The sequence below is a fragment of the Leptosomus discolor genome, chromosome 2 (assembly GCF_034619465.1).
Source record: "Leptosomus discolor isolate bLepDis1 chromosome 2, bLepDis1.hap2, whole genome shotgun sequence".
NCBI classification, from domain to species: domain Eukaryota; kingdom Metazoa; phylum Chordata; class Aves; order Leptosomiformes; family Leptosomidae; genus Leptosomus; species Leptosomus discolor.
In genome coordinates, this window is record NC_141392.1 from 56,892,320 (window position 1) to 56,905,724 (window position 13,405).

The 13,405-nt window shown below is 37.4% G+C and overlaps 1 protein-coding gene across 2 annotated transcripts in view; it reads right to left on the reverse strand.

Annotated features, from left to right (window-relative positions):
* SYNE1 (spectrin repeat containing nuclear envelope protein 1) overlaps positions 1-13,405 on the reverse strand; it is a 269,565-nt gene that overhangs the window by 145,816 nt on the left and 110,344 nt on the right. For both annotated transcript variants that reach the window (XM_086461108.1, XM_086461107.1), the window contains 11 exons: positions 12,961-13,143; positions 11,254-11,397; positions 10,776-10,931; positions 8,971-9,135; positions 7,641-7,813; positions 6,609-6,762; positions 6,326-6,469; positions 3,886-4,050; positions 2,315-2,632; positions 1,381-1,536; positions 498-668 (listed from right to left, as the gene is read on the reverse strand). In XM_086461108.1, coding sequence (XP_086317234.1) covers positions 498-668; positions 1,381-1,536; positions 2,315-2,632; positions 3,886-4,050; positions 6,326-6,469; positions 6,609-6,762; positions 7,641-7,813; positions 8,971-9,135; positions 10,776-10,931; positions 11,254-11,397; positions 12,961-13,143 — 1,929 coding nt within the window. The remainder of the gene's footprint in view (positions 1-497; positions 669-1,380; positions 1,537-2,314; positions 2,633-3,885; positions 4,051-6,325; positions 6,470-6,608; positions 6,763-7,640; positions 7,814-8,970; positions 9,136-10,775; positions 10,932-11,253; positions 11,398-12,960; positions 13,144-13,405) is intronic.

A 13,405-nucleotide genomic window follows, 5' to 3' on the forward strand; every position in this document is an offset into this window, starting at 1 on the left:
CTATCATGAAAGGATTCGTATTCCAAATTCTGGAATGGATGGAAGTTTTCCCTTAGCATATATGTTTAACTCTAGGACACATGAAAAACTCATCTACAACTCCGAGATGAAATGTGAGTTTTACTACTGAGTTATTTCAATGAGGAGAAATAGGAAACACTTCTTGCCAAAGTGCATACTGGTATAAACTATATGTGCCAGGTTGTTCTGCGAGAGGAATTTATTTTAAGTTTTAACCTAAACCAGCAAAACACACACAAACATGCCTTATGGAAGTATAGCATTATATTATTTAGGACTATTTATAACCTCAATAACCAAACTGTCATCTAATGTGTATATGACATGAGAACAGAAAGTTCTGTACTGGGTGGCGTTTATCCTATTAGGTTCTCTGGGCAAGGTGAAGTCAGAATTTTGAGCAGTTATTAAGATGCATGTTAAAATACAGCCTCTTTGGTGAACAGAAACAAAACTTGCATTCAAGAAAGCTGTACCTCTAGTTTCTGTACTTTTTTCTCCATTGCTGTTTTGGCAACCACGTCAAACTTGGTGATCACATTTCTGAAGTTCTTGTTGGTTGCTCCGTACCAATTTGTGTAAGCACTAAAAGCCAATTCTGACTCCTCCATACAGCGTATTTCTTCTTCCAGAAACTTTATTTGCTCCTTCAAACAAATATGGAGGGTAGGGGGAGGAAACAAGAACCACCCAGATGTTTATCATTGCTATCAGCTAAAGGTAGCAATAAACTGCTATTTATTAATAAAACCTGATATACTAAGATTAAACACATAGGTTTTGAGTTCTTTCCCATCTAGTGGATAATTCTCACTGCGGTCTTGTCAGGGTGTACATATAGCAATCACTAATGTTAAAACTGAGTTAATACTAAACACTGAAAAGGTACTTATATTGTGAAATTTTAATTGTGACTTGTGATTATGGTACTATGAGACACTTCCTACTTAAAGTGACCTGAAGACTGTACCTTATCAATTCAAATTTCTCCCATACCTATGTGTTCCAGTGATAACCTGAAAACATTTCTCTAAAGGTTGTTTAGCATTCGAACGTACTGAATTCTGAATTTCTCTCCTGCAACTGCCAAAGAGACAGTAACAATATATAACATCTGATTAATACTGAATATTTTTGAAAGGGCATTATCTTGATTATGGTTCTGTAATACATTCAGTCCAATGAAATCTAGATGTAAGTGTGCATATATACATGTATATGAATATATAGGTGAATATTATATTATTGAGCCTATAGTAACAAATAAACTCTGATAAAGTCTAATTAAGGAAGTCTGTTTATATTTACTTCTTAACTGACAATTTATGATGTTACAGTGAATTAATTTTCATTACTTACCAAGACATGAAGAAGAAGAGTTTGGTAGCGAGATGTAAGCTGTGTAGCCTGGCTTCCCATTCTACTTGCAGTGAGACTTTCCTCTAGTATCTGCTGAGCCAATACTCCAACTTCCTCCACGTCATCTTTGTAGATTGTAATTTCTTCATGCCACTTCTATGAAAAAGACATTATCCAGCTTACATGACCGATTCAAACATCTTAAATGCAACAGGGATTTATTTGTAACTAAGTCAGGAAAACATTGAAAAGGAAAATAAATACAGGGTTCACGGCTGTAAACATGGATTTACAACAGGAAAATAAAACAGAACCTGATGAAGGTTAATGTGACAAATATGATGGAAGTTTTATCACACCATATGGACTGCATTTCATTACAATAGACTCAATACTCCCCCCACTCAAAAAAAAAAAAAAAAAAAAAAAAAGATATGCAACCTGGACTTCCTACAGAATTTGCCCAAAATTTCCCACAGTTTTCAAGGTGACTGTAACCATAACCTTGAACCTCTCCAAATCTGCTTCCTGTGTTTATTCAGAACATGTCTTCTTGCAGTGACTAAAGGAGAATTTTTACATCAACACAGTAGAGACTTCACAACACAGTTGGTCACATTTTACTCTTGTTACCACATTAACACTTTCCCACTCTAGGGCCAACCTTTGTCCTCAGTTATGCCTTCACATATCACAGAGCATATAAATTCCAGATCTCCCTATGAGATTTCAACATCAGTATAGCCACACCTCTACCAGTAAAATGGAAGGAACCTGGACCCAGAAGGCACAAAGCTCTCTTGGATCCATCATTCTAGGCACCACCTCAGAATAAATTGCGATGCTTCCTGTCATTTTCACAGTGCAACCAGGAACTAATGTGGAAAGCTCACATGGTATTTTATTTAAGGAATGCCTTAACTATATTCTTTACCTTCATTTGTTGAAGCTGCATCTCCTTTGTTGCTCTACCTGACTGCCTCCCAGTCCTGATAGCAACTTTCTTCTCCAGGTCTGTTAGCCAGTCATTAACCTTCTGAAATTTTTTCTCCATTAACCTCAGTTTGCTCACAGTGGCATTTAATTTGCTTCTTGATTCAGAAAGCTTGTGCTGATAAACTTGCCAATCCTGCCGTAAGGATTCCAGAGTTCGGTCTTCTATCTGGGGAATGCCCCAAGGAATCACCTCCTCTCTGGCATGGACAGCAGCATTCAATAATGCTTGTCCTTCTGCACAGTGGACCTGCAGTTCCTGTAAAGGCAGAGTTATGGATACATACCCTACATTAACAGCTTTCATTCATGCATGGCCAACAAAGCCCTGGTTCTACATAAGACAAAAGCAGTTATTTCACATTATCTAGATATTCCCTTTAGTTATCTGTGGTTGAAGACGTATCGCACCATCTCTAAGAACACCTATGATGGCATGCTCACTTACAAAGCAAATCAAGTATCACTATTATTGACACGTGAATTGGAGAAAATTATTGACAAGGCATGCATTAAATTCTTTCCCCTTCTGCTAAGTTTATCATCAGTTCTGAAACATTATCTGCCTGAGCTGGCATGGGATGGATGCAATCCATTCAGCACAGCCTTATATTCAAAAGGAACAAGGTGAGGCTTCAATAAACGAACATATGTTTGAAACATCACCACAAAATAATTCTTGATATCTTCTTCTGGACATGTGTGGCATTTTCATGCTTATTAGAACTTGATTAGAAAGTATGAAGGGGTTCAATCTGATTAAAAAACATAACCAGGAAATTACCTTAACAAAATACAGTTGTGTGTCATCTTAGTTGTGTATTTGAGATATATATTCAGATTTTCAAAATGGATTCAGATTTTGTAAAGTAAACTATAATAACAAGACATATATGCAGAGTCCCTAATCATACAAAGACCTTTTCAGTATCTTGAATAAAGTAATGAATATTTCATAACTCAGATACGGACATTTTGCTAATTCAACAACAATTATGAAAGTATTTTAAGTCAGCTCAAGATCATATCTGGGAAATTACTGAAGTACTACAGTTTCACGCTTCACTGCCACTTAAACAATTCAGTAACCATCTTCCCATCCCACCATAGGAGCTATCCTACTTGACTGGAACTGCCTGAAAGTAGATGCATCTGCATCATGAGCCATAAAAGATGAAAATCCAACAAAAAGAATACTTGATATTTTACAAAATACAGGGAAAAGAAGAGGTAGGCCACATCTAAAACAAATTCTGTACTTGCAAGAAAGCATTAGTATGCCTGGGGATTTCATCCAAGACCTGACACTTCTTTCTAGAAATGAGTGACAAAGTTTCCACTGACTTTACTGGAAGCAGTTTTGAGCAGCAAAGTGCTTACATATAATGTGATTCCAAGCTGTTCTTGAGACAAAAAAAAGAGATGCAATTTTTGTCTGGTAATTAATATTCTGTTATTTTACAAGTAAGATATTTTTTTTTTTTGTACTATAGAGTGTCACACATTATGTACCTGTAAGTCTCGGAGTGTTGCCTCCTGTTTCTGGGCATCACCATCAAGATGTGATGAACAGTCAAGTTTTTCCTGTTCCTTCTCCAGCCATACTTCAAAGGCCTTCAGATTTCTTTGGTACTCTTGATGTAAGTTAAGCAGTCCTTCAGCTTTTGTTACTGCCTCCTGCTTGTTAAAATATTTACATATATGTATATATAACTTAGTGTATCATCAAACCAAGAAAACATAAAACTCAGACTTCTATCAAGGGCAGAAGTTTGTATCTGATGCTGAGCTTTCCTAGAATTCAAGAGTACTTGGATTTTGAGAATGGGTTACTCAATTACAGGGCAAGAGGGGGAAAATGTGAGGGATACAGACACTTATCCTAAAAGACTCTTCACATAAGTTTGTGACTTCTGGGATTTGAAGTTTTCATCTGGGATCACTTTTAAATAACACCTTAGTGTCTAATAACAAAAGACCTTCTTAATTTTCATACCAATTTAAGTTAACTTTACTGAAGTGATTAATAAGAGTATGAGATTGCATATTTTTTCTTTGCACGCATTTTTTTTGTCAATGGAATAATCATCTTCTATGAGGAGTATCTAGTATCTTTAGATTTGAAGACTACCCAAGTCCTTTGTGGACAGTTCCTACACAGCACTGTGACAAACAGACCGCAAGTCTTCCATGTATGTCAGTGAGCAAGTTACAATAATTTCACAACCCAGCACTAAAATATTACCATACCTGGGGTAGAGCAGGAAAGGTGTCATATATTAGCACAAGACTAGTCTTTCTAAGCACAAGAAAAGTATACTACGCGTAATTCATATCCTCTAAGAAACGATGGAAACAGGGAATTGAGTTTGGATGGAGGCAAGACAGGCTACATCCCAGGGCAGCAGGCTACATAAGAGGAAAAGCTCTTTCATAAAGCAGGCAGTAGGTTCATGGCTGCTGTTTACCAATTTCTAACAGGTCTGGGTAGTGGCAGGAAGGAAGAACAGAGGAATGTTACCAATCTTTTACAAGGTCTGTCCATGCTCAATTGTGGGAAGAGGGAAAGAGAGACTAGTTCTCTTGCCTCTTGACAGTGGCTGCAGGGAATTACAGGTCTTAGTCTGCTTAGGCTTGGGCCACAAACCCTTGGGGAAGCTTGTCAGGTTTCCCATCTGGCCAAAGGATTATTAAAGGATTTGACCATTCCTTACTTTCCAGGTATTTGCTTTGAACTTTTAATTTCTTTCTAAGGTTTGAGCGTACTCTTGACACTTAACATCATCACCACAGTTAGGAGTGGGGAAGACCAAAGTCATCTGGGGTATTAGGTGGGAAGAGAAAGAAGGGATGCTTCTTACTACATGAGGACAGAGGACACAGCTCTTGCCTCTGTAAACTACTACCCATTTCTCATTATTCCCAAGCTGTTGCTCAAGCTGAGCAAACACGGACAGTCTGTATAGCTTTTTGCAAGAGACAAAGGTAAAGGTTAGAGGATCCCCATGCTAACAGCAATACTACGTATTCACTAGCACTTCCCAGGACTTACTCATCTCTCTGGGAAACCTGAGTGAGTTTATTCACAGAAGGTCCAAAGAAAGCCAGTGCATTGCATTCTTTGCAGTTGTGGAAGAGAGTACCACAAAACAGTGAATCACTCACGTGTTTTTAAAACTGAATTTTGGCCCTTTCCACAGGACAAAGACATCATTGAGACAACAAAATTCAATTTTACAACACTGCTGTCATGAAGAGAAGTTGCCTGTCTGAGCATATATTAGGCATTATTTAATTATCACAGAATAATTTGGGTTAACGCTGAGATAATCACCTAGCTTTAAATGTATCACTAGGTCTTTTATTATGTCTTCTTTATCTTATATCTTACATTAAACTCCATCTTGAACTTTATCTGTCTATGGCCTCATCTCTTCCAGATCTACAATATTAATGCTTATCAGTAAACGTAGTACTTATCATGCTGGGTCTTTTGACTAATATTAGAGTTGGTTCACTTCCTAATAAGGTTTGTGTTCAATAGTAAGCTTCTTGGTTGTCAACCATCTATGAATTACCTCATTGCCTGGTTGCATTTATTGCAAAAAAGTGTATTTCTACAAATCAGAGATTCAGAGATACCTCCAATTTTCAGTCACAATGGGTAAAACCGTATCTGTGCTGAAGTCAATGAGACTTTTGTCATGGAATTCCTCAGACTATTCACCTGATGATTTTTTCAGATTCAGATTTTCAGAACCTTTCTGAAAAAGTCTGAAGCTCAGTGGTACAGGAAGACAGATTGAAAAATCACCCTAATAACTTTCTGTTACATTAAGTTCCCAAATCTTTTACTCATCATTTAACTGTAAAATAAATGATCAATTAAAAACTTTCTCTTTTTCCTTGTTCCCAACAAAACAAGAGGGAGTGCTATCAAGAAAAACTGTACCCTTGTTCTGTCTTTGAGGAACTTATACCGCTCCTGAAGGTCCTGGAGTTCAAGCTGAGTGACATAATGCTCAGTCATCCCACTTCCTTTTGCTTCAATGGTCTCCAACAGGCTGCTGTGACTCAACACCTCTTCACTGAGTAGCTGCAAAACAGAAAAAGAACACATCAATGAATGAGCAGCATTAAAACAAGACCACAGATTAATCTTGCAGGTCTTCAGCCTTTTCAGTTGCTTATAAGGTGATATGGGCTTGTTGATGTTTTTTGTAAAGCAAACACACCTTTGCTTTGCTGAGGGCAGCTGTTTTTTCCCTTAGTTCAGCATATTGCCTTTCAGAAGCATTCACACTTGCTTCTACTTTATCCATCCAGCTCGAAAACTGACGAACATCATCCTGGTAACTTGTCCATTTGGAAAGAGCTCCTTCCAGTTGACTGTAATTTAAAAATACATATTTCTTGTTATAGTGGAGGTTCTCATGCTACTTAAGTGGTGAGATATAGTTATATACAGTTATTCTAAACTATATTTATAAGAAAGATACATCACAAGCTAAACAGACTGAGACATAGCTGTTAAAACTCTACAGGTTTTAACTAGGAGCACTGTTTGGACGATAAAAAAAAATTAAGTTTTCTCAACTTGGAATATCAAGGAGGTCTGTAAGTTATGTAGCTAGCTGACGTGTTCTAGCTTTAGCAAATAAAATGCAGCTGAAATCATAAGTTCCTGAACCAGAAATTCCCTTTGCATACATTCAAAAGTTGCTGCATTCTAATGTTTAATTACCTTTGCTGTTTAAAATTGAAATTTTTGCAACTAGTGACGCTCCATCAAAGAAGGCTGCATTTTTCCCCCCCTGTATTTCTTTATTCTATCACTTTGAGCACCACAACTGGATGCTGTAATTACAGTCAGTACCTTCTGTGAAACGCTAGCAAGCGGAAAACCAGACAGGACCTTGACATATCAACCATTAATGTCCATGACAAGATCTTCTCATTTATGAGACCAATTCAAGGCACCAAATGCAACTCAAAGTAAAATTCACAAGATTATGAAGACGGAACCCACTTTTAAAAGTATATTGACAATGAGTGTTAACAAAGCTTAGATCCCTCACAGTTTCCTCCCCTTTTTCTACTTCAAATGAATATGTCACTTAAGGCCTCTAGACCTGCAGTGTTAGGCACGTGCAATTATTTTATATGAATTTGACTCTTGTAATAAAAAAACTCTGGGTTTTAACGTTTCAAAAATTTTGACAGTGCTTTATTGCTAAGCATCATTCTGCACCTCATACCCTTTTTACCTCTTGCACTGGATACAAGCAGACAGAAGAGAAGCCCAGCTGTCCTTCAGGGTTTGCAACTGCTGTTCAATCACTAGTACTCCCTCCGCAGAAGTATTTTGTAGAACAGATTCTCCTCTTGTCAGAACCATTTTCATTTGGATTTCTTTTTCTTGTTTCACTGCTAGCAGTCCCTAAAAAGTAAGCAGATATTATTTTACTGTTATTGTTAACTGGGCCTGAATATACTAACTGGCTTTACTGGAAAATCAGCTGATCAAATTTAGCCGATAGTACAAACAGCCAATTGGAAGAGAGAAGTGCAGTTCACAGATGGGCTTCACAAGGAAAAAGTGGTTTTCAAAGCATAGGTTTAGGCCATTAAAAAAAAAAAATAATCTTAGTTGTCAGGGCAGTTTTCATGGAATCTCTGCATGTGCATCATGCACAGTGTATCAGAGAAAGCACTGTTGGGTGGAAAAGCTGACATTCCAAAGGGAATGTCATTTAGATGGAAAACAGGAGGATTCATTCATAGAGAAAACAAGATGTGGTGACAAAGCTCTTCTAAAGGACTGACATACAGTTCTACAACTCTAGGATCTATTTGTAAAACAAAAGGTACCGACATAAAACTCAGGAGACTATCAGCAACGCCAGCTTAAAGACTTCAGCTCCTGAAGCTGTGCAGTTGCAAACAGCTTCTAACATTACGCATAGTCATGAAAAGCTTGAAAGCATGAACCTAAAAGACACTAAATGAACAAAATGAAAAACATAATTTTAGTATTTTGCTATATCTCTCGCTTTTTGACATATCCTTATAAGTCTGAGGACTTGTCCATATTTTGGTCACAGCTCAAAATCTGAGATATCAACAATGTGAAAAGTATTGTTTTCTGAGTATTGCTCTTCAACATTTCTCGTGCAGTGATATCAATTAGATGCTATTTTCTTAACTGCAGTCACCATTTTTAAAGCAAATAATTACAGGAAAAGCTGTTCCAAATCATCCATATCACCTGTGAGATCTAGGAAATAATTAAACAGAAATGAATACCTTACTTCTTCATTTAACCTTCAGCAGCCACACATCTTTTGAGTTTTTTAAGAATTTGCATATATGCAGTTTTCCAAGTTATAAAGGTCCCTGTATCCTTAGAGAAAACTTCTAACAATGACTTCTTTCCTCTAAAAATTATAAAGAGTTATTTTTGCATAAATTGAAACATAGTGTCTGAATGACAACAGCTGTTACACTAATATGCAACAACTAATGTAAAGTATCCTCTATTTGCGTTCTTCTTACAGATCTATAAAGAGCAGGTTTTGGAGTCTGTTGTTTCCATACCTCTAGCTTTAACATCCGGCTGTCCAGAACACTCTTGTCTGCAGTGGGATGACAGTAGGAATCCAGCATGTGAACTGCATCAGCCACCCAGTCCTGGAGGTCCTTGACACTATGCAAGAACTGCTGGTGCTCCGCTACAACCCTATCCATTCTGGAAACTTTCTCCTGCAATTCATACAGCAATTAGCATCAGTACCTATTCAAAGGATTGATTATTCCCCATACCTACTTATGGACTTTAGAATCTAGAGTTTCATAAAGTATATCCAGAAATTCTCTTCACACACTCACTAAAGCATGGAATGAATTTTGCATACACACACATACAAGTTGTCCAAACATAATATACAAATGAAAATTTCAGAAATGCCTTTTTTTGACTTCTAAACGTAAAGCTTCATCTAATTTTATCCTCTCATCCAAAGCAGATGAGCGTTTTCTAGTTTCACTTTTTCTTAAACATTTGATAAATCAGACCTAAACTCCATTTCAGTGTTTAAACTGAAGGTAACTTGTGAAAGCTGTCAACCACAAGACAGATCTGAGCCTGCAAAGCTATGCCACTGCAGCAACATTATTTTGTTGATACTTGGAAAAGACCTGTTTTCCTTAATGACTTCCATTGGTATAACCATTCTTCTGAAAAAAATCACTGACACTCATACATATCAAATACAAATGCTCAAGTTACATTGCTAAAAGGCCTGAGGTGAACAGGAATACAGAGCAGAGTGTATTTCACATGGTGACAAGAGAACTACAGCCAAGCCAGTGAAACAGGCTTAGGAAGTTACTGAGAGGGATCTTTCCCAAGCATCCATGGCTATCCAAAGAACTTCAGGATTCCTCCGATAGGCTATCATATGTATCCTCTGCCTCAGACTCCTCCTTCTCATCCTGACATCTCCTACAAGTTCTGTCCATATAAGCCAATGTTAGTAACTCATGCATCTTTCTCATTTTCAAGTCATGTAAATTTATTATGGCCATGTACACAATGATTTTCAGTAAGTCATACAGATCTATATATGCCTTCTAATTTTTATTTCCACAGAAAAAGTAGAAATGAACAAACTAGCAATTGCCCAAACATAAATACTTTTTGAACTGAATTGTTACGCCACAACACACTTACTATATCCTTAATTATTCTCATTACTGTAGTAACTATAAGCCTAATTCAATATCAAGCCTCCTTCATGACTGGAACTTTGTGAAGAGTAACAATCCTAACATGAAGACCTTCTTATCTGTTTACACAATAGAGATAGCTGAACTATTAAATGGTGAAGTGTGTCAAGCACCACTCAGCAAAAGTTACATAAAACTCTCAGTTCCTAGCCTGAAGCTTTACAGTTTGGCCTATGTCTTCCCTTAAACCTTCAAAAGTAGCCCAAGAGGTAATTTTTTTAGTAGACCTATCTATTACTTTTAGATGAAGACACCTAATCATCATTATAGGATGCAACGAAGTAAATACTTCTCTGTATTTTCTAAACAAAACTCCCCTAAGCTTTGAAAAATACTTCCTTCAGGTGCCACTTATTATAAAACTAAAATGATTTCAATACTTGAAATAAACAAAATCAAACCTGATTGTTGCATAATCAGGTGGGGTTTACCTTTTAATCAACACACATTTTTTTAAAAAAATAACACCACAATTCCATTTTGTTGACAGCCGATGGACTTATCCAGGTCCTTACTTCCCACTCTTTAAAGCCAGTGTGAAAGACAAGATAGCTCTAAAATACAACAAAGCAGACAAGCAAGACAACAAGGAGCACATACAGTGGGTGCATTACCTTTGTCAGATTGCTCAGAGTAAGATACTGAGAAGACAATTGAGACACTCTGCGCATAAAGCTTTTGCTGACAGCTTGCTCTTCCCACAGCTGCTGAGCTTTCTCTTTTAGCCTGTTGAGCTGATGCTCGTGGCAGCTTATTTCCTCAAGGACAGACTGTAAAGCACAAGCACGTTAATACTAAGAGTGGGGCAAGAAAGCAGGAAACAGAGAAGCATGAAGGTCCCATGAAAAACAGAATTGACATATGGCAAGCTTGCTGACAAAGGCACACCATACGGCTACAGCAATGAAGTAGCATGTCATAAGAAAAGTGAAGATGCCAAACCTAATGGAAGATGATAGTCAACAGCAATCCTTGAAACCAGTTCTCATCCTATTTAGAGTTCAGGATGCCAGAATGATCAAGCTTTTGTAAGGAATCAATGAGGCGAGGATGATGGGACAGGAAAGTCTGGCTATGTTAAAAAGAAGTCACCTGCAACTTTTGGTGTTCTCTCCTCTTGGAAGGAAGATCATGGAGCCGACTGCTACTTCCTTGCACCATCTTCTCTGTTGTGGTCAGCCACTCCTGCAGAGGCTCAGCAGTTGCCTCAAAGTCCTTCATCTGGATCTTTAAGTCCTGTGAAGACATGCACAATTCTATCAACAGTCCCACTGCACTGTGCATAACTGTAATGCACAACACACAGATCAAGCACACCAGAAGGATATGCAACTGCAGTCAAATACTACACAACTCTCTGAATAAATTACTCCAGCTCTGCTCCTTCCCATTCCGCTAACAGACACTGAAAGAAAAGTCTGAGAGCACCTCTTTAAGAGGCAAAATACAGGCAACAACATAGGATATGTCTACCCAGTTGAGGGGAGGCTGGAGCAAACTTCCTCTGAACTGAAAGTTCTACAGATCTTATGAGCTCTGACTCAATACAAGTCTAACTGACACAACTAAGGCAGTCAGAAGAAAAGCTAATTTGGGATACAAGTTACCTAACGTCTGACTGCAGCCATTCACACTGAGCCCTCTTTAAATGGGCTGCCAGTATTCTGAGGTGATGTATGACTAAGTTCAACCCAATCCTGGGGATCATTTCTGATTATATTCTTTTTAGTGTGAAATTTTGGTTATAAAAATGGGTCTATAAAGGCATTCTTTCAATGCTCACCTATTTTCTTGTAGGCTTATTCTGCATGATTTAAAAAAAAAAAAAAAAAAAAGTGTCTGAAATAATTAATATGGAACAGAAACCCGAACAGTACAGTTCCTGTGCCCTAGCTAGTTTTTTTTTCCCTGAGACTGATTTAGTTTTCTTTTTAGTTATAGCCATATCACTTTAATTAAACATCAGAATGAAACACTAAGCCTATGAGACTGAAAGATGCTTGGCTCAAAAAGATTAACCTCTAAGAACACCCTCATTCCATGGCTGCCCTGAGATGAAGAAAGGTAAGTCCTTGCTACCTGAGAATTTTCTTTGAAAGGCCTTCCTACATGATGTATTAAATGTATTTAAGATTTTTCTCAGCTGGCTAGGCAGCATGGGTTTGAAACAGGAATGCCTAGGACCTTTAATTCTCCTAGGCTGTGCAGGGAATTCCAGCTAAGACCTTTTGACCTTAAAAACGATGACCTTAAAAAAGATTATGTTTTTAAGATATTCACCTTCTGTGCTGGATGAATTGTGAGTTCTAAACAGAGAAAGGCACAGAAGTTTATTTTAAAAGTTGCTCAAATAAATCTTCACATTTCACCAGTTTGCAATAAGAAAGACAACATTTACCCACTGTACTGGGGCTATTCAATCAGCAACAGTGTCAGAAATCTGTGCTAAAACATTCCTTAAAAAAGAAAATGTGTTTTAGTCATCCAGTACATTTGACGAGACTCGTGTTAACGAATTTGAGCAACTGCTGTCTTTGCTACCTTCAGTTACTCTCAACAACACTCTTCTTCATGAAACACCCCACTTAAATCAAAGTGGAATCAGGTCATAAGGATATAAGCAAAAAAAAAAAGTAAAATGTAAGCAGAAGAATGAGACTTCTTGAAAACAGCTATTTATTAGTTCTGTCATATCATAAACACATACAGCTCTATAAAAAATCTAAACTATGCGGTTTGAAACAAAAAGCAAAGAGGAAATTTAGATCAAATCTTTCCCCACTGTGACTTATTCAATACCTCCAAGGCAGATTCCTTCTGGTGGAGGGTGGTCATAAAATTTTTCCAGTCGTCTTTAGCGGTAGTCAATTTGTCCCGGATAACTTTAGCCTTTTCCTTTGGTAAAACAGAGCACAGCAGTTCTCCTTTGGATGCTACCAGGTTTAGTTTTTGTTGCCCATTCTCACTTTCCGATAAGAATTCCTAAAAACAGCAATAAAAGAAGCTAATTGGTGAACTTTGGTTTCCCGTAAAGGTCAATGGCAAGTTCCCAAAAAATTTAACGGAGATAAGAGTTTTTTGCTTCTGCTCATTAACATGCTAACTCATCTTTCGGTACATTCCATTTTAATATCGTTCATATTTATGGGGTTTAGGGACAACAGCTACTTACTCAGAAGTGCCATGCATCTAAACAATGAATACATTAAGACTAGGATTATTTGTATCTTCTGGACTTCATGAG